The 25484-nt window shown below is 40.6% G+C and overlaps 2 protein-coding genes and 1 long non-coding RNA gene across 6 annotated transcripts; 1 reads left to right on the plus strand and 2 right to left on the minus strand.

The window, feature by feature from the left end:
* Positions 1–219: 219 nt before the first annotated feature.
* Positions 220–5364, minus strand: LOC144458927 (uncharacterized). Its single transcript, XR_013488267.1, has 2 exons — positions 5246–5364; positions 220–1487 (listed from the first exon to the last, which is right to left on the minus strand). It is a non-coding gene; the product is annotated as an uncharacterized LOC144458927 (long non-coding RNA).
* LOC144458926 (uncharacterized) lies at positions 4731–13114 on the plus strand. 3 transcript variants are annotated; one of them, XM_078162771.1, is made up of 5 exons: positions 4731–5042; positions 6653–6778; positions 9319–9402; positions 9940–10059; positions 11192–13114. In XM_078162771.1, the coding sequence occupies exons 1-5, from the start codon at positions 5040–5042 to the stop codon at positions 11372–11374; spliced, it is 516 nt and encodes a 171-aa protein (XP_078018897.1). In that variant the 5' UTR covers positions 4731–5039; the 3' UTR covers positions 11375–13114. The 3 variants fall into 3 exon arrangements, with proteins under 3 accessions (XP_078018897.1, XP_078018896.1, XP_078018898.1); XM_078162770.1 differs by having other exon boundaries at positions 4732–5042; positions 9937–10059; XM_078162772.1 differs by lacking the exon at positions 4731–5042 and adding an exon at positions 5363–5487 and having other exon boundaries at positions 9937–10059.
* Positions 13115–13216: 102 nt separating this feature from the next.
* zc2hc1a (zinc finger, C2HC-type containing 1A) lies at positions 13217–24898 on the minus strand. 2 transcript variants are annotated; one of them, XM_033639063.2, is made up of 10 exons: positions 24795–24897; positions 22422–22495; positions 21377–21493; positions 21167–21193; positions 19785–19926; positions 19210–19352; positions 17375–17480; positions 17103–17178; positions 15573–15677; positions 13217–15027 (listed from the first exon to the last, which is right to left on the minus strand). In XM_033639063.2, exons 1-10 carry the CDS (start codon positions 24811–24813, stop codon positions 14892–14894), a joined length of 945 nt encoding a protein of 314 aa, XP_033494954.1. In that variant the 5' UTR covers positions 24814–24897; the 3' UTR covers positions 13217–14891. The 2 variants fall into 2 exon arrangements, with proteins under 2 accessions (XP_033494954.1, XP_033494956.1); XM_033639065.2 differs by lacking the exon at positions 21167–21193 and having other exon boundaries at positions 24795–24898.
* Between the last annotated feature and the right edge of the window lie 586 nt (positions 24899–25484).

The following is a 25484-nucleotide window of genomic DNA, read 5'->3' on the forward strand; positions in this document are numbered from 1 at the left end:
ACGAGAGATGATTTCATCCACTGTTGGTGAACACTTCATCAACGGTTGTCATGAGATATCAGGAAAAAAACTCATGAGGTAATCAATAGCGCTTTACACCACTTACAAAATGTGGCTGTGACACACTGAACAAAATAGTGTCCCGTTGTATTTAAATGGACTATTTTAATTTCCTAGAATGATCAGATGTTATCAAAGAAGGGACACACACACACAAAATTGGCAGCAATGATCTGATATTTATTGAAGAAAATAACAGTAATAAATGCAGTGAGATATTTACAATCATGCTGCTTTCTGCCTATAACAAGTTAGGGAAAATAAATTCAGGGTTAGTTGTAATCTTAATCTTACCTTAATAGGAATGTCACACAGCTTTAAATAATATATATTACAAAATTAAAATGTATTTATACTCATGCCACCACCTACCGCTGTTGCTAAGGGGCTGTTGTTGAGTATCAGAAAACCAGTGACCACCTGAGTAGTAGGAAAAACAGATGTAACGTGGTCAACATGCTGCATGCATGTTGTAGTACATGAGCTGAAACAAGTCAAAACACTAGCACGGGGCATTTAATGATCCAGTGTGGAATATTAAACCCAGACTCCACCAGTTCCCACAAATTTCCTCCCAACATTTTGTTCCATTTAGCAGCTGTCATCAACAGCTCGCTCCCCGCTGGTGTCCTTTAATATGGTTTCACAAAACACTAACCAGATCCTATTGTGCTCTTAAACTATAGGCCTTTATTAAAACCACATACATTCTTATAATGAATTGAGCTCAGCTGCAGTAGTTTTGGAGAAAAATACATTTGTATACTGAGCATTTCCTGCAGGGATGACTCCACTGCTCAAAGGAACAAATGGCCATGAGCTATACTGCAACAAGAGAGTGTTTTCTTTGTTGCTTGGTATCTTTTATTGCCTTGAAAGCATTTTGTCAATAGAAAAAATATAATTTGTTGTGAGCACATGGGTCAAAATCCACTTTCAAATACATGACCTATGTATTTGACAACCTAGAAATACTTGTTCCTGTCAGAGCGATGCATCTAAACTCCACGGTAGCCGTAACTCACTTTAATTATTTGCTCTGTGCACACATTCCAGTGTTTTACATGTCTCCTCAATATTACAGAAAGCAGCAGGTGAAACAGAGGGCGAGTCTGCATCAGCACACACACACACACACACACACACACACACACACACACACAGTAACCACAGACAAATTGAAAGAAACAAAACTACTGAAACACCGCTTACGTCCTGTGTCTCAGCACACCGCACACACACACACATAGTTTGTAAGTGAATCACAACACACCAGGAAACAAGCAATCTTGCTGTGGAACATCATCTGTGTGTTTGATTGCGGTTGCCGTGGTTACCCTGGTCACCTTCTGGGTCCCACGATGCAACGCTTCCCGACACTACTGTCATAATCTGATGGATGTCTTTAAGTACTGTAGGCTCCAGCACTGTAACACACACACACACACGCACACACACACTTTAATATCTTTATCTATGTGCAGATTTTTACACATCCCAGCAGAATACATGATACAAACTAATGTTACCATGCTACCATCCAACCTTAATTAAAGGACATGGACAGCAGCATTTTTGCCAAACACAACTACACAAACACACTATTTTGCAAGTATTTCAGCCTCTCTCCTGGATGCATCCTCCACACTATAGCAAACAAACAAACAGACAAAGCTCTCATGCACAATGACAACATGTGTGTAGTGCAGACGTGAACATATTTGAAACTTATCTGCAGTTACAGTTGCAAAATTTCAACGAGGAAAGCAAAACTCGGAAATGCAGATAGACTTCTTTGTTACCTGTGACATATGTGGTGATTTATTTGCACAGCAGCTATTCAGAACATGCGACAAGGAAGTGAGGTTCACGTGTGATTTGAAAGTTGGCACAGAAACAGAGACAGCCGGTAATCTTCTTAAAATTTATACTGTTTTTATGTACCTGCTATGTTATGTTTAAGGCCCAGGTGTAAAAGATGTTATGCTTTGCTCACGTCAAGATAAAAAAAAATGCTCTTACTGGCACAGGCAAAAATGTCAGCTACGTATTACACCCTCACCAAACTGGCAATGTGTAGTAATCACTCTTCATCTATTTTATTAACCTCTTCTCGGCCATGCAGACATTGTGTTTGTCTTGTAGGAGGTTGAATAAGTCAGACAGTCAATAAGCTGCGCCGCATAGAGCTGTACCAAAAAGTTTGAAGCTTCAAACACTCATTTATAACATTCCAGTCAAATTAAATTTGACAACATCCCTCTGCCCTTGGACCCTCACAGCAGATAAGGAAAAACTCCCCCCCAAAAAACCCCTTTAACATGGAAAGCCTTTCGTTTTAAAGCAACAGTTCTGCATGTCTACTCATCCTGTTTAAACCTGATATGTCTTCACAGCTGCAGATGACATTAAGGCTACACTACTGTCATTAGTATTACACAAGTTGTAGAATTAGATTGTGATCCAAACATTTCCAGTAAGATGAGAATTTGTTGGAGCCTTTCAAAAACATTCTCACGGCAGACAAGAAAAAAACTGTTTGTACTCCCCCACTTTTCGTACACAAAGGGAGACACACACTTGTGTCAACGGGACAGTCTAACAGCACCATAAACTACATTCATATAACCACAACAACACAAAAGTGTTCCAACTCGAACACTACTATAGTAAAAAGTCTAACTCATTAAATGCGTGAGAATTTTTTCTCTTTTATAGGGTGATGACCTCATAGAACACGATGACAGACAGCATTCATAAAACATCAGAAAGCTTTGAATGTAAAAGAAACGAAAGTGTTTGCAGAGCTTGTGAAGTGCCCTGTGTTTTTGGAATGAAAAAAAGGAAAGACATATCTCACAGTCTCCTGACAATAAGAGATCTATTAGAGGATTTTAGCATGTTGCTTGTAAATCTTATTGACAAAACTGCTGAAGAATTTTATTACAAGTTTCGTCCAGGTGATTCAAGCTATTGAGTCACTGGCTTTGATCCTAACACCCACGTTAACATGACAGTAGTAAGGTCAACATGTAGCAGGTAGACACTATGGACCGTCTCCTATATGCAGATATTTTTGATTTGTGAATTTGTCCTGCTTTCTGTTGAAACAGCTTTTCGATATGACACTGTGTCATGTGTCCTCTTCTCGTTTCTCAATAAACCTTCATGTTTCCTCTTCATCAGTTTAACTTTTCTATTTCCTTTTCATTGAATTCTACAGTCACTACTACATCTTGCTGACATCTGCATGCATAGCCTCTGTCATTACGACTATTTATTACTGACATTTATTGCTTTAGCTTACATTTCAGAGCTGTTATCTTCATATGTGCATAGGCGCTTGCTGGATAAGCAAACAAAATTTGTTTAATTGCTGCGAAGGACAAACTAAAGACTAAAGGTGAGTGAATTTTTATAGTAAGTGCACCTAAATGTTGAAGTAATTCACCTAAAGAAATATACTATGTCATGTGAACTGACAGTAAACTGGTGTGTCTTTCAGAGGTGAAATGCCCAGGATATCAGACTCTTTCAAAAAGGTATTTCAGTGCAAGAATTGTGTGTATGACGTAGAGGCTACCTATCTATCAGATTTGCTTTTTTCGTATGAGCCCTAAGGTGTTGTGGTAGTGGCCTTTTAATCATCCCCAATGTTAGAAAACAAACCCACGGTGAGGCATCATTTCATAACTATGGTCCACGTGTACGGAAGAGCCTGCTTGAGGACCTGAGGGCTGCAGAGAGTGGTGATGTTTTTAAAGGCAACTCTTTTTTATTGTGTATTTATCTGTTTTTATTTTATTTTTTCTAGCTGGCATATTCTTCTATTTTGTAACTTATTTATTGACTGATTTAAAACTGTTTTCATCCTGCCTCTGGTGTTTCCCCACTCATGACAGCGTTTTCTCAGTTCCTCTTATGAGTGCTGGTGTAATTTTAGTCTTTACCACTACAGTCTTCGTGTGTGTGTGTGTGTGTGTGTGTGTGTGACGCACTTTGTAACTTAGTTGCATCCTGTCTGTATGAAAAGTGCCGTATAAAAAAAATCTGATCAACTGACTGATTGAAGTTCAGCTATGTCAAAATTCCCAGGAAGCAGTGTAAAGCAGTGCAAGGATTTTCTTTTTAAATACAGGACTGTGACAGACACAGACCCTTTTTTAAAATGCTACAGCACCAAAACTGCACCTTACAACAAACACTGTCTGTAGCCTGTTTTGTGCCAGAGATTATTATAGACACTAGCTCAGTATCTGCTGAGCTACTGGGCAATTTGAGGTACAACCACAAAGACATGTAGTGGCCAGTGAGAATGAATGAATGAGAGGTGAGCTTGTGACCACAGGATTCTATTAAGACAAATCAAAAGGTGGGGAAGGAAATGACTGACCACTTCTGGAAATGAACATGCACTGACTGCAACTGTGCTGTTTGGGTTTATACACCAGCTATCAGTGTTTAAATGTTCACCTGTGTATTTTTATCCTCACTTACCAGCAGAATTTGGCTCACACTGAGCATTTGAATGAATAAATGACCCCATCACATGTTCTGCTGCTGCGTATGTAGTAAAGCGCCATATGGATAAACTGCCTCCTACATGAGCGCGTCAGGTTTAAATCAAAGTCTGTCTCCACAAACAGCGCTGTCAGCAAAGATCACAGCTCAACGTGACGTTTTCCACGTTAATTCATCTGAGAGTGTGTAAAAACTCAGCGGGCACTGTCTAGGACGGAAGTAAAATCACACGCTGCGGTTGCAAAGCTGCGTTACGCAGGATGTGGTAGCGAAAGACTGTAAACCTCTGCGCTCAAAAGCCACCGGAACCGCGGGAACAGTGAGAGGACCACTGCGTTTTGTGTTGACTGTGTGAAACCAAACAAACCGAGCATCTGAGCAGCAATGAAGACACACGAGAGAGTGTCACTTTCCATCTCTAACGTCAGCCTGCGGTGAATATGAGTGAAGAATGACCAATGGTGAGTACAGAAAGCGCACGCTGCGTGTGGGTGAACGCAAGTGGCCTAAAGTGGTGACGCACTGAATTAAACTCACATTAACACATGAAAATATAGCCGAATTACAGCCGGAGTCAGGTCAAGTGTTAATGCGGGGATGATGCGGCACACATGTGGAGTGTGAGCCGTGTAAAGCAGCGTAGTGAACTGCGTTGGAGACTTACCGGGAGCCGAGCACACTGCATGCGTCCACTTGCTTTACCCGCCGAGCGACTGGCTCTTTACTGTATGTGGGAGACTTTAAAGCTTTTCCAAACGGGGAATTCCGTGTTAATAACTTCCCGTTTTCCAGTCAGACGGAAAGTGAAAGGTTTGGGATTTACGGGAATGGCTCCTTGTTTACAGGAATTTATAGACTCCGGTGTGACTGCTGTGGATTCCAGTCAGTGTGGACGATCAGTGACAGGTTAGATATTCACACAATCGATTATTAAGTAGGGTGCTTATACTAAAATGTTTAAATATTGCAGTACAAGTACAAGTTAGGAGTATTAAAAAAGTCATAATAGGCTAAAGAATGGCCTCTTTCACAGTGTTTTATTATCTTATTATTGGATTTTAATGGCTGATGCATTCACGTGTAAGCAGCATTATGACAATAATTGGTCAAGGTGCGGTGTTTCATCTATAACCATGCATTATATTTTTATTATAGTTATTATTTATATTGTTATATTTCATTACAATGTTTTGTGTGTTAAATATTCATCTGCAAACTAACTTAGCTACTAAATAAAATTGAAAGAATTGAGTAAAGTGTGGTATTTCCGTCTGAAATGTAGTGAAGTTTAGACTAGCACTGAATAGAAATACTGTATTAAAGTACAACTACAGTAGCGCACTACAAAACTGTACTTAAATGACTGCACTTTCCATCTCTGGATGTGCGTGTGGCATTATGACACACAGATGGTGGCGGCTGCCTCTCAGAGGCAGGAATGTGTCCTGCTGTGATATTTGGACAGTTTTTCTAGTTCATTCATTCATTTTCTGTAACCGCTTATCTTGTTAGGGGTCATAAGGGGGCTGGAGCCTATCCCAGCTGACGTTGTTGGAGAGGTGGGGTACATCCTAGACAGGTCACCAGACTATTTATAGAGACAGACAACCATTCACGCTCACAGTCACACCTATGGCCAATTTAGAGTCACCTAGCCTGCATGTCTTCGGACTGTGGGAGGAAGCTGGAGTACCCTCAAACTCCACACAAAAGGCTTCCTCCACCCTGGGTTCAAACCAGGAACCCACTTGCTGCCTAAATATGTGAAAGGTCACTTTGTCTTTAACAAAATGATTGTAATGTCCCTTTAACTGTTGCACAGGTCAATATTATTAAAGAAATGAGAGCTGTCTGAGCAGTAGAGAAAGATTGAGAGTGCTTCGGTCACACAGGTACACAGGGTAAAAGGAACAAATCCGCGCTGAAATGATTGGATATTTAGAGCCGGGTGTTATTGGAGTTCATTTTTTACATGACAAATGTTAAACTGTATTTCATACAAACATGTTTTTGACTGACACTGTTGTCTCCCTCTCTCCCTATTATCCCTCACACTGTCATAAACTCTCAGCCTCTTCTTTGCATCAGTCTCCTTGCTCTTCTGCTTCTACCTCTATCTCTCTCCTGCAACACCACGCTTTCCAAAGAACTCCATGAAAACATGCAATTGGTGCTGAAAGTTCGTCTTGACAACACAGTAAGTAACACCAACTCTGTTTATTTATATGTTTAATTTACCATGCTGCACACAACAGCAATAGACTTTTAATGTCATCTGGCAAGAAGGAAGCATTACAGCCAGGAAATGACAGATGAAGAGATCAATCCCATCTAATGCAGAATAGATGCACTGCAGCCTCTGAGCAGAGAATAGATTGGCTGTACAATATGCTGTGGACTTTACCATGAATTATCCTTCAATGATTTCCCGTACGAAATCCAATCACTGAGGAGGACATGGAAATATGGTGAAGTGAAGTCGACAAGTTGAGCAGCACTTGTGGAGTGTGAAAAAGCAGCTCCAACCTAATATTGGGTTTTAGATGTAAACCATTTTTTGTGCGTTTACTGTAGAGTCAGATCGAACTTTCCCCCCTCCTTTGTTTTCTAATATTATAAGAGGTATCGGTTAAGAGGTGCAGCCAGTCATTCAAGGAAGCCAAAGCGAAACAGGGAATAAGGCTGGTTTGAACATGTTTCATTAGAAAAAGAAACACTCACAGTACAGGATAAAAGATGACATTTCAGATCTACATCTGTGTTGTACAATTTGTTGGAAGGCCCACAGTTGGCAGCTCACACTTCCGGTTAGCGGTAGACACTGAATCAGCGACCGCTGACAATTGGTCATTGTAGATTTTCTGAAGTTCATAAAGTTGCTCAGAATATTACAGTGGAATATAGATGACATAATTACCACCCCAATTCCAAAAAAGTTGGGACGCTGTGTAAAACATGAATAAAAACAAAATGCAATAATTTGCAACAGCTTTTTGACCTATATTCAATTGAATACAGTCCAAAGGCAACATATGAAATGTTCAAACTGATAAACTATTGTTTTTCGTAAATATACACTCGTTCTGAATTCGATGCCTGCAACACGTTCCAAAAACAACCTTGGAACAAGGGCATGTTTACTACTGTGTTACATCACCTTTTCTTTTTAACAACACTCAGTAGGCGTTTGGAAACTGAGGACAACTATTGAAGTTTGAAGAGTGAAATTATTTCCCGTTCTTGCTTGATCTACAACCTCAGTTGCTCAACAGCCTGGGGTCGCTGTTGTCCTATGTAGGGCTTCATAATGCGCCACACATTTTCAGTTGGAGACAGGTCTGGACTTCAGGCAGGACAGTCTAGTACCCTCACTCTTTCACTGTGAAGCCACGCTGCTGTAACAAGTGCAGAATTTGGTTTGGCATTGTGACGCTGGAATAAGCATATCAGGATGGCAGCATATGTTGCTCCAAAACCTGTATGTACCTTTCAGCCTTCATGGAGCCTTCACAAATGTGCGCCATGGGCACTAACACACCTCCATACCATCACAGATGCTGGCTTTGAACAAAAACAATTCGAAATATGGACTCGTCAGACCACAGTACACTTTTTCTCTTTGTGTCAGTCCATCTCAGATGAGCTCGGGCCCGAAAAAAGTCAGCAGTGTTTCTGGACTTTGTTGATTTTTCACTTCTTCACTCGCATTTGAAAAGGCAGCGACGAACTGTGTTCACCGACAATGGTTTTCCGAAGCGTTCCTGAGCCCATGTAGTAATATGCTTTGTACAATCATGTTTGGTTTTTGATGCAGTGCAGTCTAAGGGGTCGAAGGTCACAGCCAGCCAGTGCTGGTTTTCAGCCTTGCCCCATGTGTGCAGAGATTTCCTCAGGTTCTCTGAATCTTTTGACGATATTATGAGTTGCAGATGGTAAAATCCTTTAATTCCTTAAAACTGTGTACTGAGAAACGTTCTCAAACTGTTGAACTGTTTGCCCGCACAGTTGTTCACAAAGTGACCGTTCTTGTTTGTGAACAACTTAGCCTTTCAAGGGTGCTCCTTTCATATCTATGAATGACACATTCATTTGTTACCAGTTAACCTGTTTACCTGTTGAAAACTCCCAACAGGTGTTTTTTTAAGCATTCCACAACTTTCCCAGTCTTTTGTTGCCTCTGTCCCAACTTTTTTGGAGTGTGTTGCAGGCAAATTCATATTGAGTGCGTATTTACAAAAAGACAATAAAGTTGATCAGTTTGAACATTAAATATCTTGTCTTTGTACTGTTATCAATTGTATAAAGGTCACATTGTGTTTTTATTTACACAGCATCCCAACTGTTTTGGCACGGGGGCTGTAAGTTTGACAATTCCTTGCATTTGTAAACCTGCTTGAGGTCGTGATGGGGAGATTTTTACAGCATCAGGGCTGTTTTAGATAAAGTGTCAATCTTAAAAGTTTTCTTTGTGTATGTCTTGACTTTTAAACAGTTGTTTCCCATGAAGGGAACCCTTCCCACTGGGCATAACATGCAAGTTTAAGCTTAAATTGTAAATGTAGTGTCACAATTTTTGACATAAAAAGACCTTCACCATTGAAATAATCTAAAAATGACCTAAAAACATTTCCTCAAACATAGTTAAGAAAAGCTTGTCTTGAAACTAGCTGCTGCCTTCTATAAAATCTTCATTTGTATGACTAACATTTACCATTGTCATGCTGTCATCCATTCAAGAACGACAGTATTGAAGCATCGCTGCAGAGCTCAACCTGCTCAGCACAGCATCGCAGGCTACCCAACTGCATGAATAGCGATGCGGTGAGTAATAATTTTTAAAGAGTTGTCTGCAATCCTTTTTCATGTCTTTCCTTTTTATTCAGTGATTTGCTTTGTGTATAATTTAATAATTCGTGAGTGCTTGAAATATTACCAAAAATATACACTAAGTGACCATAAATGCAGAGACTTGACCCCCAACTCTATTTCCACAGCATCTTTAGGCATGAACAGATTAATGAAACTTGTGGAGGGAGCCATTTCAACAAGCTCTCTGTCACTGTTCAGTAAATGTTGGGGGATTGCATGACATTAATGACCAGACCGCCAGAAAACCAGATATCAACCTAATTTGTGGTCGATTTGCTGAGAGGCAGGAGCACACACCTGTCATTTGGCCAACTGTGTGAAGCACTATTTTCTGCACAGTCAGCTGTTGTATAACCATCATGGTGGGTGGCAGCTGTTGTCCAGGTCAAAGGTGGTTGACAACCACTGAACATGGGTCTCAGTGTTTGTGGTCACTGAGGGTGTACACTGTGTGTTTGTTGACTCATATACCTCTTCCCCGTTCAGCAGGATGTTGTGAACACCTTTAACAACCTAACCTGCAAAATGAAGAAGTTAGATGTTCCTGAGGTGAAGGACCTGGTCGAAGAGGTCCAGGGGTCGTTAAAATGCATTTGTCAGATTAAACCGGTAAGTCTTAGCAAATTCTTGTATCAAAATCCAGAAAAAGCAAATGTTCTTAGAGTAAATGTAGTGTTTCGCAGTGAAACTTCAGGAGGGGAAGCAGCAAGGTGACCATCTCAAGAAACTGAGAATCTTTCAGTTTTTCTGATGTTGGTGCATTTAACCGACAAGGACAGTGGAATGTTGGCAGGCTGTAGCGTTTCCTTTTGCCACATAGTGGGTGACTCAGTCAGAGGTTACATAGCCTGTTGGCTGTGTGAGTGTACCCAAACATGAACTTGATGCCAGGCAGGAACAAGCTACAGCAGAAAATGAGTGATAGTCACATAATGCTACTTTGTGCTCTTAACAAAACACTTGTGAAGAGCGTTTGAATGTTTGGAGGCACAGAACAGTCATTTTGGGTGGTTTTTGTTGTTCTGGTTGCGTTTTTTCAGGTATCTTTCTGAATCACACTAAAAAGCCATATCTGGTGATTTTATCAGAATTCAGAAGTGTATGTGTTTCCAAATTCTGATTTTTTTTGTCAGCTCAGTAAGATGCAGCACAGATAAAATAAGTTGGAATTTAATGAGTAGTATTTCCAAAAAAATTTGTTAGAAACCACACCCTCTTCACTGCTGAATCAGTTATGTTTAGTCATTCTGTTTTTAAACAGTGTAGGATCAGAATCAAATTCCTCAGGCTCTTAAGTCTGAGTCATACAGCAGCCTGCTATAGAGCCTCAGGCCTCACCACACCAAACCAGCGCTGGTTTAAAATACTGGCTCACACTGTAACATGGTTGGTTTTAAACTTTTTTTAAGGCTGCCTCTTGCATTAGAACAAACATACTGTACTTTGATCAAGCCCCATATACGGCAGAGGCAGAGAGGAATTCTGTGATTAGAGTCAGGGCTGTCAGAGGTCACACTTTGATTTCCCCTCAACAGACTGTGGAGTGAGCCTTGTTTCACTTTATACTGATTTGGCATGATGGTTGTGTTACAGTGTATTACAGCATAGCACTAAAAGGCACTTTATAATTTAGCATTAAACATAACTGATGTTTATGACATCATAAGGTTAACCCCGACTCATTAAAGGGACTCAACACTAATTAGCACATTGTTTTTGTGTGTTGACTTCTATTGACTAGACCACAGAACCCAAGAGGAGGAGGAGGACGGTGACGAGACGAAAGAGAAACAAGCAGAAAATAAACAAGAAGGAGGCTAGAAAACTTTGCAGAGCTAAGGCAATCCTGTCTGCCATGACCGTATGCTTCGAGAAGCTGAACAATATGTTAGCTGTCCGGACAACACCCCGAAGCTCATCGTGAAGCAAAAAAAGACTTGCACATCCTGCCAGTTCATCTGTACCACGCGTTCCTTCGTTGGATTATGCAAGAGGAAGTTTCCACTTCATTTAAGCTATCCTGTCAAGTACCTGTATATATCTCTTGCAACTGCTTTGGATGTTGGATGACTACTGACTCCTCAGATAAGTCACACAAGCCACACAGACACAAGCTATTAAGCCAACTGGAGAAGAAAGTCCCAAGGCCGTCCTGTCCAACACATTGGACTCTGTAGCCAACGGTGGGCTAAGCTGCGTGTACCAGCCACCATGCAGAATTCACAAGAATGTCTCGCGCACTCCACCAAAGGTGCGTGATGCACAGGAAAAAGCAGCTCTTGGTTTGGGTGGAGCGTAAAAGAGAAACTACAAGGTGGCAACATAGAGCTACAATTATTATTTTTTTTAAAGCAATTAGATTGTAAAGAATATGCTATGACATTTACTTGCACTTCGTGATGACAGCTCAAGCATGGGCAGGAAATATTAAGGTGCTCAAATAGTTTTGCTTTCACTTTGGGTTCAAATGACTCGCCCTGGCAAATCTCGATTATCTTGCTTATCTAAAGCTCCTTTGCTATTGTATCTGGGGAGTTGTTTTAGGCCGGGTGTCAAGTCAATGGAACTCTCCTTAAAATGACACTGTGTTGAGTAATCCGTGTGATTGATATTTTAAAAGCTAATTCTGCCACAGATGGCTGAGTCTAGCTTCCATATACCTGACTCTGTTCCGGGATACAGCTCCCCTGTCACATTCATTTGGTGCTTTGATTAATGGTGCCTGCCTAATTTAAAAAAAATAACAAGTCCTGTACTGTAGCTCGGGGAGCTAAAACACTCAACTGCCACATTTGTTGTTTTGCATTATTTTTGTGTAGGTCATTTCTTGGTTTGTGTACCAGAAAAAAAACCTAGAATTACTGCCTGGTGGTTGAATACCAGTCAAAGTGCAGTTTACATCCATGTCTGTCCAGACTCGTATGTAGCTATGATATTTGACAATGCTTCAAATATAGATGGTGCTACAAAGATGCTACAAATTCTAAAATGTGGATGCTTCACACATCTTCAACACAGCAACACAGAAGATGTAGACACCAGAGATTAGTTTCACCAATTCAGTATCTGACCAAGTAACTCCCCTTCTGTTGCCGAGTGATGGCTTGAATAACGGCCAGACAACATTTGGATAGAAAATGTCATCACTTCATTTTGTTCTATTGGACATTTGGTCATAATCAGTGTTTGAATTCTGAGGTCACAGTGACCTTTGACCACGAAAATCTACTCAGTTAATTGCTGAGTCCGACCAGACACCGTCAGATTTGAGGAAATTTCCTCAACGCCGTCTTGAGATATCGTGTTTGTGAGAATGAGACAGATGCAAGGTCACAGTGGCCTTCAATTTTAACCACCAAATTGTAATCATTGTTCAGTCTAAGTGGGTGTTTGTGCCACAGCTGAAGAAATTCTGTCCAAGTGTTCTGGAGATTCACAAGAAAGGAACGGACGGACATACAGTCTGAAAATACAATGCCTCTGACCACAGCTATCGTCAGAGTGGCAAACATAAGCATGCAGCCTTAACTCCAGCAGCTGTTTTCTCTTCCTGTCAGGGACCATGCGTAATGCATTATCATGTAGCTTACTTCTGTTTGTAACTAATATTGTACATGACTCATGGCATATATACTCCAAATACATATTTATATTGAAAACAAAGGCTAATGTGTTCATTTTATTGTCATTACTTTAAATGGCCTTCAGTATTACAGTATGTCTACTTCCTCCTTTCTTCAACAGACACTCACAACTCCGTCACAGCTGTCTTAATAGAAATTTATTGATGGTGGATATACATGCCATTGAGTGCACCATCCAGGCTCCACAACTGTTGTAATCACTACAGGAAATTTCTTGACATTTCTTGAAGCTTGCAACAAATGCCTTACTTTTTAAAGGACTCAAGGATTATCGTACTTATTCACTGTTAGAAGAGTTTGGCATTCCATGAACACCTCAAGGAGAGGCCTTTCCCACCTGTAACTGAACTGTGTGGGGTCATAAATAAATAGTGTGTTACATGAACCTAGAGAGATCGACCTCACCCGTACAGAGCATTTAAAATGACTGTAGTGTTACTGTACTATTAAATACCTTCAATGCACTGAATACTGATTCAATATAAACACTGTCAAGGAAAAAGCAGATGCAACACATTCAGGTGCATTCAGGTTTCGTACAAATCCAAAAAAAAGAGGACATTTTAACTCCATAGAGCATAAACAAAAAAGATGCAGTCATTGTTCATTTCAGTGAAATGAAAGGGAATAAGAAAATAAATAATTACATTGTATAAAATGAGGGGAAATAAAAGGGTTTGAGTAAATGCTACATTTGTCTATAAAACACCAGGCGTACGGTGTTAACATCAAGATAGCTGGAAACAAACTTAGCCTATAAAGTGACCTTAAAGGGAGCACTGACTGTTAACAGTGAGTTCATTGTTGGACTGGTCCCCTGTCAAAACAAAGTGATATCGTTTCAAAGTTACAACACACTTTTTTTTTTTTAGAAAACTGCATCGTTTTCTTCAGTAGTCAATCATATTGCACTTCAATAGAAACGTGGTCTGTTTGTGAGGAAGCGGAAAGGCAAATGGGATTGAGGAATGCATTTTAGATCACGGTCGACTTGGGACTGAGATACAGGAGCAATCACACCCACCTCCTCCTCATCACCACCGATGAGTCACCCAACACTTGTCCTTAACCTCCTCATTCACATTTTACAACCCGTCTCTGCTTTTATCTACTCTTAGACATTTCTTCTTTACTCTCTACTACGGATGCATAAAATAGCTTCCAACTGCTGCTGGTACTGACTCTCTATAGCGTGCTGAACTCTTTACTCACTGCCCAGCGACAGTGACATCTTTTTGTCCTATGACCATTTTTTTTTTTTTTTTTTTAAAAACTGAAAATCTTTTTCTCTCATACCAAATTCTTAGTCTCTAGTTTCACAGCAATAATGTTCACATGTGAGAAGGAGGCTAATTGCGTGGGTTGATCCTGTGCCAGCCATATCAGCTACTAGTATGAACCTTGAGTTCATACTAGTAGCATAACTTTAACATAACTTTTTATCAGATCAATTCACCACTGAGATCCATCAGCCTTCAGTCATAGTAATCATAGTTCTAATTTAGATTATGTAATTATATTTGTGTTGAATGTGTGCTACTCAGAAACTGTTTACGATTCAGCAGGATGTGATAATAGTATAATATACCAGCAAATTCCACGACGACTTAGGAGCAACTATTTAAAAAGAATACAGCACCATAGGGTTGTCTGCCGATTAAATGACTTTACTGCCGTGAAATTAGACCCCAAGTATGAAAATACAGGTGGATTAGCTTTTGGTGAAACTGTCTGATGCTCGTTGAGTACCAGTGCATCCCTGTACGTTCTTCTACTTTCTCCCTCCTCTGACCTCCATCAGATACACATTCTCCTGACCCCACACTCGCAGCAGAATTTGGCAGATTCGACAGGATACTTGGTCCCACATTCGTGACAGAACTTGCTCTTCATCCCACCGTTACCGATGTCGTTACCGCCGTCGACGTAATTCCTGAGAAATTCGACAAAGATGACCACGCAGCAAGGTTAGAAACTAAGTACACTAAGTTCTTATGAATGATTTCAGTGTAAGGCTGGTGATGCTGTTGAAAGCAGATTATTAAGGGGATGAATAATGTAAGTGACCATTCAGTAATATGTTGCAGTAACATGTTGCTGAATGACAACAGAATTGACTCTCCAGTTGTATGCAATACACCACCAAACCACAAGAGGTCAGGACAGTTTAGCAAGATTGTATGGTTGTAAGAAAAAGTCTTCACATGTAGGCTGTCTTTCTTGAGTTTTAATAAGCATTCATGAATGGAGTCACTTTATAGTTCCCATAACACATGCGCATCAACAGTCAAAATACGTGACATTCCCAAAACACAACATCTCTCGAGACTAACAAGGACACTTGGTATCCTCCCTGGCTCATAACACATTATAGGTTAAATATGTTTAAATACCAGAATTTTCCATCACAGTTGTTTTTTCATTCATTCTCTCATTACTTTTTTTTCTCTCAGCAGAAGTGTTAGTGAACCAGCTCACCTAGATATGTAGCTGTCTACTTTCTTCTTGTTCAGTGCTGTTCCAGACTGAGTGTTCCTCACGGAGCCGTAGCCAGAGCTCATTGCTCGGGTCTTACTGCCCACACTGAGAGGACAAACAGAACAGGAGAGAGACAGGTATGTGTGAGATGTAAAACACGTGGCTTTGAAAAGACAGAGTGAAGTTTAAAACTGCAACTTTCAGATTCAAATCTCACATTTGAGCAGCCCAGATGTGACCTGTTGTGCTTATCACAACATCAATTAAGTCAGTTATAGAGTTTATGATATCTTCATATCAACAGACTTTTTTAAACAAAAGATAAGGTAGTTGCCAGTGAACACAAGTAACACTGAAAGCACAAATCAAATGGTTTGGGGATACTATATTATTATTACATTTTCTCATATGGTATTCGTATTAGTTTGAAATTCAATTATCTGATCATTATTGAGGTAGTGACTTAAGAAATGTTAACTTTGCTCAATAACATGCATTTGCAGCAAAGTGCTTCAAACTCAAAAAGATACATCTACTCTGAATAGTAATAGATAAAGTAAAGTAGTAAAGGATAAAAGTACCCCATACCCATTAATAGCCCCTTTGATACTATGTCTTCAAGGTGGAAATTTCACAATGTTAATCTATCTCGCCATTCTGTATCAAAGGTACAGTCGTGGAATGGGGGACAGAGTTGTCTCGAGGTAGTAGCAGTGCTGAAATGACCTTGATATAAACAGGACAGCTGGCAGGACAGGATCATGGGTGGCACGGGTGTGATGTTTTGATGATGTGCAACTGATAGCAGTTAGCAGCTAACTCAAAGAAGAACAATGGCTGAAAATGTTTGCAAATTAGGAAAACAATGAGGTGCAGGAGCTCCTTACCCTGCAAGCAGAGGATGAGATTAGCCACCATATTACAGGGATGGTAAAAGACTAACATGGACTATCACTGACGGTAAATTATGATTGCTATTGTTGAGACCAGTGGTTCCCAACTGGTCCCATCATGGGGTCCAGATTTCTGAAGGTCCACAAAGTTTAACATTCAGCATCATACTTGTGTTTGGCCATGTCAGTGAGCTAGTTTGCTGTCTCTGTTAAGTAGCTGTCCATTATTCACTCACTCTACAACAGGCCACAGCACTGCAAAATAAAAGCTCTGTGCCAAAATTCACTGTACTTAAAAATAAAACGCTTTTTACAAACTTGACATGTTCCAAAGTTATTTGCGGTCCATTCATGATCCACTTTTGGACCACAACCCAACCCACTGTATGTTACACATCACGCATGTCACACCTCTATCTAAAGTCACATAATGGGGTGTTTTGATGCCGCCGTTGTTTGGCTCTGTGTAAAAATGCAAAGGAGGCATAAAGAGGGGACTTCGTAGCGACCCTATAGTGTGATCTCTGTATCAAAAAGGATAATATATTCTAAACAAGTGGAAAACAATGCCTTTGACCCTTCTGTGCGGCTATCTTGAAACGCAGTGTGTCATGTGTTTGTGTGTGTGAGCACTGACCCTGATGGAGGGCTTGTGAGGCCGGAGGGGTTGCTCCTCACTGACCCTGCAGAGGAGACCTTACTGGATGGGATCCCTTGAGCAAATGAGATAAACGAAAACAAATGAGAGAGTCATACAGGGACATGTGTGTGTGTGTGTTACTGAAGTCCATGCAACTGTTCTAGCCTTATGTGAGTCATTTCATTGGGAAAAAAAGTAAAACATATAGAGAACTGGCAGGTGTGAACACAACAACCTGTGATACATCATCAACACAGCTGTGCCCTCACCAGAAGGCTGCCCGAGGCCTGACCTCTGGGGTAAACGAGAGGAGGCAGAAGGGATGGTTGACACAGCAGGAGCGTTGGCCTTCTTTACGGAAGCAGGAGGCCTGTTCTGAGAGAGGGAGAGGATATGGAAAATAAATGAGTACATACTGTAATAAATGTTTGTTACCCAGTGTGACACCTTCAAATATGCCTGTGATGCTTTGTCTTTACGAGCAGGTATAATTAGATGTTCTTAATGACTGTGAGGCAGAAACTCCCCAGCACACTGGGAAACATGACATAATGATCAATGGCCACAGTTTACTCATTGTGACAGGAAAAGCAGAGCTCTTATACCAAAATGGTTTGGAAGTCCTGCTGAGTTTATTGGCCTCCAAATTAACTCCCCAGTGTGCCATGGCTGTTGCTAAGTGACTGGTAATTCCACGCCTGCTGCAAAGTGGGTGTCTCACCACAGCAATAACGGACAAGGAATTATTATGAATTCACAAACAACACTTCTTAATTAGAAAGAACGGATGATAAAATAGGGAGATTTGCCTGGCAAAGTATTTGGACAGGAGTTACTGTGTAGCTATCTACACATACACTCTGATCATTATGAATACTGTGGGTAGACATAGCTGTTTTTATTATGAGAAGAAGCTGTCAACATCAACTTACCTGTGTGGTCATGTACTAAATGTTTCATAAATAATTTCTGTCATTCTTTCAAAATTTGCATTGCATGTTTAAATGCTTTATGTTTGATCAGATTGATGATGGTAGATTAGGGTCCCAATCACACAGAAAACATTTTGGCAGCTGGAGGCGGCTTTTTGTTGTTTTTCATGAGAATGAAGCTTTTTGCTCACTGCTTTTGCGTTGCAACAAGCCTCGCGTTTCTGCACTCAAGGCGCCTGGCATTTTTGCTGGAGCGCTCTGAACTCCTTGAGCTGAAAAAACCTCAACTCAGAGTAGAAACGCGCCCACATCATCTCTTTTTTTAAATCATCTTTTTTTCCATTGTCCACTTGGATGATTTGAGAGGCGGGCCTTCTGTGGTGGTCACGACAACAAGTTTACAGTTGGTAAACAATGGAGGAGAAACTGGTGGTAGCGGTTGCTGGATACCCAGAGCTATACAGCCCGACAATAGACAGCAGGTTGTCAAACTGCCTCTGAGACATCCTAAAATATGCCTGGAAACAGCCACCATTGATGCAAAGCTCCTGGACCAACTGGTGGTACTCCCCCTGATCCACCCTCTTTTTTAGGGTCTCATGTACCCACACAGATCTCCATTTCCCTGTGCCCACCAAACTATTTACTGACAGCCTCTCACCCTCAACCAGAGCTACAGCAAGTACCCTCTGCCTCAACATTTGTAGGACTAGATACTGATTACTGTGGGGGAAAAAAGGTAGATCGATTACATGGGAAGGTTAGTGTGATTGTGATGGCGTGGTTGCCTGGAAGAGATGCTGTGTTTAAGGAATGTCAAGGCGCCACATATTTTGACTGTTGATGTGCATGTGTTATGGGAACTATAAAGATAGCAGGGTGCACCTGGCCAGTGCACCTGGTTGGCAATCAGGCACCAATTAGTCCTGCAACAGAGAGCACAACCAGTACACAGGAAACAGGGCCACAAGGCCACACGGCCACAAGGCCATAACACAGGGCGAGAGGACTTGCTAGGCATTCACTGACTGACTGTTCATGCAGTTGTATGTGTGAGTGTCTCCATTCATGAATGCTTATTAAAACTCAAAAAGACAGCCTACATGTGAAGACTTTTTTCTTTAAACTGTTCATTAAATAGTTGTTTTGCCACCACAGTGTACAGTGTGTACCTGTGTGCGACCAGGAGGCTTCTTGGCATCCCCTAACTTGCCCTTGCTGGGCATACGGGCGGCCTGCTCCTGGCAGAACTTGATGTGTCTGTCAGCTGCGCCCTCGTTGAACCTCCGCTGACAGTAAGGGCACTGGATATAGTCTGAAGACAAAACAGGTGATGAGAAAATGTTTCTGCTACAAATATATCGAATATAAAATTACCTAAATTAATGAATTCTTCATAAAGAGAAAGTTGTAAATATGTGAGGAGCATCTGCCTTCTACTTGTGTTTGTCCTTTCTCTTGCAAATATAAACTCGATTAAATTTGCACCTGGGATTACACATCGTGAGGCAAAACCATCCAGCCTTTATTTATAATTTGTCAGTAGAGTTTCCTGCTTTCACCTACTCTACTGTGTTAAAAAAAAAAATCACGAATCACTGGCCCTGGTAAGCAATTTTTGTTCACAGTTAAGACCTCTGCACACTGAGTCTGTTTAGGCCTTTATAAAGACTTTCTTAACAATAACCACAGTAGAGTTTTTACTGTCACTCATTTCCTTGCTTAATTCCACTCTCCACAGTGTTACCTGGGTCATAAGTAGGAGGAGGAGGAGGGGGTAATGGCCCCCCGTCCTTCATGACCTGAGTGACGGCCTTGGCGGCGCGGATGGTTGCGATGAAGTCCTCATGTTTCTTGCGCCAGTTGGATGGCTTCTTGGGGGGTTCTGCCTGGAGACAACACAAATGAGACGCGCTGTTAAACCAGCCTGTCTTTCTTTTCCCACCACAACCACAGACAGCTATTGCTGCTATCGTGGTAAACCTCATCACTGCCACTCTGATGTGCTGTCATTACTTGAACTGAATGTGTCATATTTATGCGCTGAGTGATGAAATATTAGAGACACCAGGACGCCCAAATGATAGTTGTGATCTGCAGTGATCTCTTAACCAAAACGTTAATGATAATGTTCTTGAATTCAGTCATATATTTACTGAATGCAGCTCTTAGCATCATGTGTGTGACTGTCATAGCAAATTAAGTTGTTTTCTTTTTAGCCTTGACATGTTAAAAAAAACTTTATTTCCTGTGTGGCAGTCTGAGTCTTATCTAAAGCTGATGATTTCTGACAGAAGTAGTTCACAGAGCATCCTCTGAGCTGCTTCTGTGGCAACACGATAGCCCCGCTGACTTCCTACCTCCCCCTATACAGTTACAGCCTTCATTTGGCATGTTTCTCTGACAAACACAGATGATTTTGAGAGACTTTAAACCAGTTTTCATTAATTCCTGTATATATCATTTTATATTCTTAAATCCTAACATTCTTACAACTTCTGGCTCCTAAGGACAACCAAATATGTCCTGTGCATGCCATAAAGCTGAGAATATGGTTATTCCAGTGGGAGGGCAGAGTGAGTGTGCAGCAGTTAGTTGAAGCCAAGACAACAGAGTGAATATATATATACATATATATATATATATATATATATATATATAGTGAATATAACAGAGCCAACATCTCAAGAACTGCCAGGCAACACATTTTAAACTGGGCAAAGGGATTAGCAAGTCTTGGTTACTCAGAGTGACCTTGTGACTTCAACAAAGCTCCGTAGTTGTAATACGAGTTGTCAAAGACAGGTTCAGAGAGACAGAGGTAAGATTGTCAACACAGAGACGGTTAAAGAAAATTAAAATATAATAGGCTACATGTGAATATTGTCAGTTGTAGATTGAGGGAAGGTCAGGGATACACCACATACTTAAGAGTTTTTTAACCTTATTCTGATACCAGTGTGAGCTGACACGCCTCCACACTATTCAAGGCAACGATTCAAAGCAAGGAAACCAGTATTTCAAAAGTCAGAAACAGTGATGCCTTTTGGGCTTCAGCAGAGTAAAGAGTGACTAAAACTAATGTACACAGAACGAAAGTACGAATTTAAAAAATAAAAATCAACTTACTTTCCCAGTAGAAGATGAACTTTGTGACTGAAATACAATTGAAAGTGTCTACATTTATTCAGGTTGAGTTTCACATTTATTTCACAGTTATTTTCAGACCGAGTGTCCAAATGTATTGATCATTTTTTTCTTCCTAATAAACGCCCAACACACTCTTTTGGAATTTCTGAGTTGGAATTTCCACCTCCCTCCTCTAAGGTGTTGTCTTACCTTTGGTTTGAGGGGTTTGAGCGTGGGGAGGTCGGTACCCTCAGCTCTCTGTCGACTGGAGTCAAAAACCTTCCTCTTTTTGGTTGCTGACTTAAGGCAGATTTTAGAATGCTTCTCCTGCAGGGATGGGAAAGAAAGATGCCAAATACGTAATAACCACACACAATTAATCTGGCGCATTTCAAATAAAGTCTTGCTACAAGCTACAAAGTTGTTTGCCAAACATTAATGACTACAGTAATCTACTCAATGCTCCATCCTATTCTTTAAAACCTCCTGATGTAGACACAAGCACACACCCTCACACAATTCACCCATACCAACAAATTAATTGCAAGTGCATGATGCAATACTGCAGCCATAGTCAGCTAATGAGACTCAGTGCTGGTATAAGTGCATAACATATTTGTGTATTGGCGTTACTGGGAAACATTATGATGCAATAACTTACTGAAATTATCGTAGTTTAGATGTGACACAACCCAATTCTGTATTGTTGTAGTTATGATAACATACAGTGTGTCTTGTTGTTGTTAAAAGTGGCTCCTTTGAAACAGCTTCAAGTGTACACACCCAGATTTGTTTTTCAGTTTGAGTCCTTGGTAACAAATTCCATCACACAGCAACCATTATCTACAATCTGCTAAATTTGACCTTGCATTTGAGCACTTCAGCAGGTCCTCAGTCAGGGTTTAAGTCTTGCAGTCTAAAATCGGACATGCTTGATTAACAAAAAAACCTTTAGAACTTTGTTGAAAGCCTCCTGATAAAGAGCTCTTCACAGGACCTCACTGGCAATAACACATCCAAACAGCTGATATCTTGTCGGCTAAAAATAACTGTCACCACAGCACGTCTTGACACAATAAATGCACCTTTTTGGCGAAAAGAAAAAGAACACCATCAAGTTTTAAATGAACTACTGCATCATCTTCAAAGTATTTCTGCTCTAACACTGTATTTTTCTTCTCACTGTTACAGTATGTCAGTTTATATGTCTATGAAGGGTTGTTAAAAATGACCATAGACTGTGTATTCTTTTTACCAGGACTTTAGGGAAGAACCATCTTTTACAGGTGTTGCACTGAGTCAGATCCTCAGCAGGAGGAGCTTCACTGTCTGAAAGAATAACAGATAGGGGGTTAAAGGAGGTTTAATATCATAGAGACAGAAATGGACCACAGTTAAAGCCAAAGAAATTGGTTGAAAGACTGAACTTTGTGTGAAAAAACAGTGGAAGCTCTCTGAGGCCCCTCTCACCCCATAAAGGTGCAAAAATGCTGCCCCTGTAATAGGATTCGTCTCTAAAGCTAAATCCAGATGTCCGGCCTCTGGACTTGCTGACGGAGCCCTCACAGACTTCAGTAGTACGTAGCGTGACGCATTTACTGTCATCATGTACAGTCTGTGAGCAGCTGACGGACAGCCCTCGACTGTTTTACTGCCTACTCATCTGTCCATGCATATCAAGATATAAATTACATGTATAGCCTTTTTTGTGCCTGAACAAAAATGTATTCATACATCTCTATATGACAGGCCACACGTGTTCAAAAACAGAAATGTTTGTAACTAAGGACAGGACTATAACTCAAAACATTGGATATTACTTACATTAGAAGATCTTCTTTTGTTGTTTTTTTGGACATGTTTTAGCCTACACTGCACAGCCTCAGACTGCAATTATAAAATGCATTTTTATTCCCTCTACACACAAAATATTTCGGTGTCATGATGTTTTTTTTTTTCACAACGTCACGTCCGTACGGCAATGAATTAAATAAGTGAAGTCTGCTGAAGTCTGCACCCCAAGCAAACTCTCTGTAAGTCTGCAGAGTGTCTGCCTGAGGCCCCTTGTGGACTGGATGAATTGTGGATTTGGACAGCATTCCTGGACTTCCCGGAAACGCACCTGCAAAGTCTGCAAGTCTTCAAGTGCAATGAAGTCCGGAAGTGACTGCTTATACTCACTGTCATGTCTTTCCTAAAGCAAGACAAGTCTGGGTTCCAAAAAAAAATAAAAAATAAAAATAAAAAGGTCAGAGACACATAGCTCAGTAGAGCAAGGGCAGGGGGGCCCACAGAGACTGCTTATACATTAGGGCTGCAACTAAAGATTATTTTCATTGTCCACTAATCTGTTGATTATTTCTTCGATTAGTCGACTTATCATTTAACGAAAAATGTGTTAAAATGTTGAAAAATGTTGGTCTGTCTCTCCCAAACCCCAAAATTAAGTCATCTAATGTCTTGTTTCATAGTCACGTCAAAGGGTTTTAGTTCACTGTCATGGGAGAGTGTGTAAAGTTGCCAATATCTGAACGTAAGAAGCTGCAATAAGAGTATTTTGGGGTACTTTTAAAGTACTCTTCTATGAAAAAAAGACTCACACCGATTAGTTGACTACTAAAATAGTCACCGATTATTTTAATAGCCGATTAGTCATCGATTAGTCGACTAATCATTGCAGCGCTACTCTACACACAAAATATTTCTGTCATGATGTTTTTTTCACAACATCATGAACGCATAGTAATGAATTGTGAGTTATTAAATCAATGAAGTCTGCTGAAGTCTGAACCCCAAGCAGACTCTCTCAGAAAGTTTGTAGAAAGTCTGCCTGAGGCCCCTTGTGGGCTGGATGAATTGTGGATTTGGACAGCCCTCAGCACTCCTGGACTTCATGGGAATGAGCCTGCAAAGTCTGCGAGTGCGGTGAACTCCTGACATTTGGATTCAGCCTAAATGAAGTGACTGCTTATACTCACTGTCAAATCTGGGTTCCAATAAAAATAAAAAAATAAAAATATAAAGGTCAGAGAGACATAGATCAAGAGAGCTAGGGCAGGGGGCCCAAAGAGACTGCTTATACACAGGACCCAGAATTTGGTGCTACGGCCCTGGTTATGTGCAGGGTTGTTGCCACAATGACCCATTCAGAGTCATAAATTGTTGTCTTGATTCATTTTGCATGGACCCTACCACTCCTTTCAAGAAAGCTGAACAAACTGACTGGAGATAATGAGACAAATTAACCATCAAAAACGTCGTTAAAACATACGTGTCGTCAATATAACGTTAGGTAGTATTAAACGCAACATTTAACGGCTCCGTGCAGTGGCTTTGATTCATGTCAAGATTCATTAGTTAGCAGAATGCTAACACCGGATAGCTCCTGAGGCTAATGTAGGGATCACACCCATTCACAGACTAACAGCAGCTAGCTTCATCTTTGGCCCTGACGTTACCTAGCAGTACTTGGGCTAAATCCCACACAAAAAGGAGGTCGCTGGCAAAAACAGGGAAGCTACAGCAGAATACAAAGAGCTAATTATGGAGGAGTAATAACGCAGAGGTTGTGAGCTCGACGTTGCCACCAAACAGCTAAAATAAACAGAAAGACGACAGTTTATCTCACCTTCAAATTCTTCCATCATTATGTTATCTCTTGTCTGATGCTGCTGTTGTTACAGACGGCCACTAACAACCAGTGGGAACGAGAGGAGTCACCCCTAACCACTTCCGGTTTCGCTAAAATACGGAAGACACGGTCTCAAATTCGTGACATTAGCTCTATTTCTGAAGAAAAATATACAATACATGCCGAATGCAGCGATATTAACGTTTGTAAGTTGCTGATAGTGTTGTGAGAACTACATACGTTGCTTAGCGGGGTTTCTGTCGTAAATGCGCAATGTGGTTATATCTTACAGTGAGCGGGTTTGATTACAAGGCTTTCCTCATGATATGTTTCCATTTATGTATCAGATAAATGCAGTTATAAATAATTATTTGTACAAATTACGTTTTAAGCTCTTTAACATCGTTTTTGACATTAAAATTCAGGTCTAACAGAGGCTGGTTTCCATAGGCGGGGAATGAGAGTGAACCATCTTGACACTACTGATCTTTGGCTTCCAATAGCAACTGGTTCGTGTGATGCCGCTTGATGTGTTTACATCCGAGGATTTCATTGGATGTTACTGCCTGGTTCAGCGTGTAACTCACTTTGAACAGCGATGGGGCGTGTTCCTCATTACCCATCATTATTCCCAAATATGGGAAATAAAATGAAAGAAAACAATTTGATATCAGGTAATGAGAACTC

Source organism: Epinephelus lanceolatus, chromosome 20 (genome assembly GCF_041903045.1).
Source record: "Epinephelus lanceolatus isolate andai-2023 chromosome 20, ASM4190304v1, whole genome shotgun sequence".
NCBI classification, from domain to species: domain Eukaryota; kingdom Metazoa; phylum Chordata; class Actinopteri; order Perciformes; family Serranidae; genus Epinephelus; species Epinephelus lanceolatus.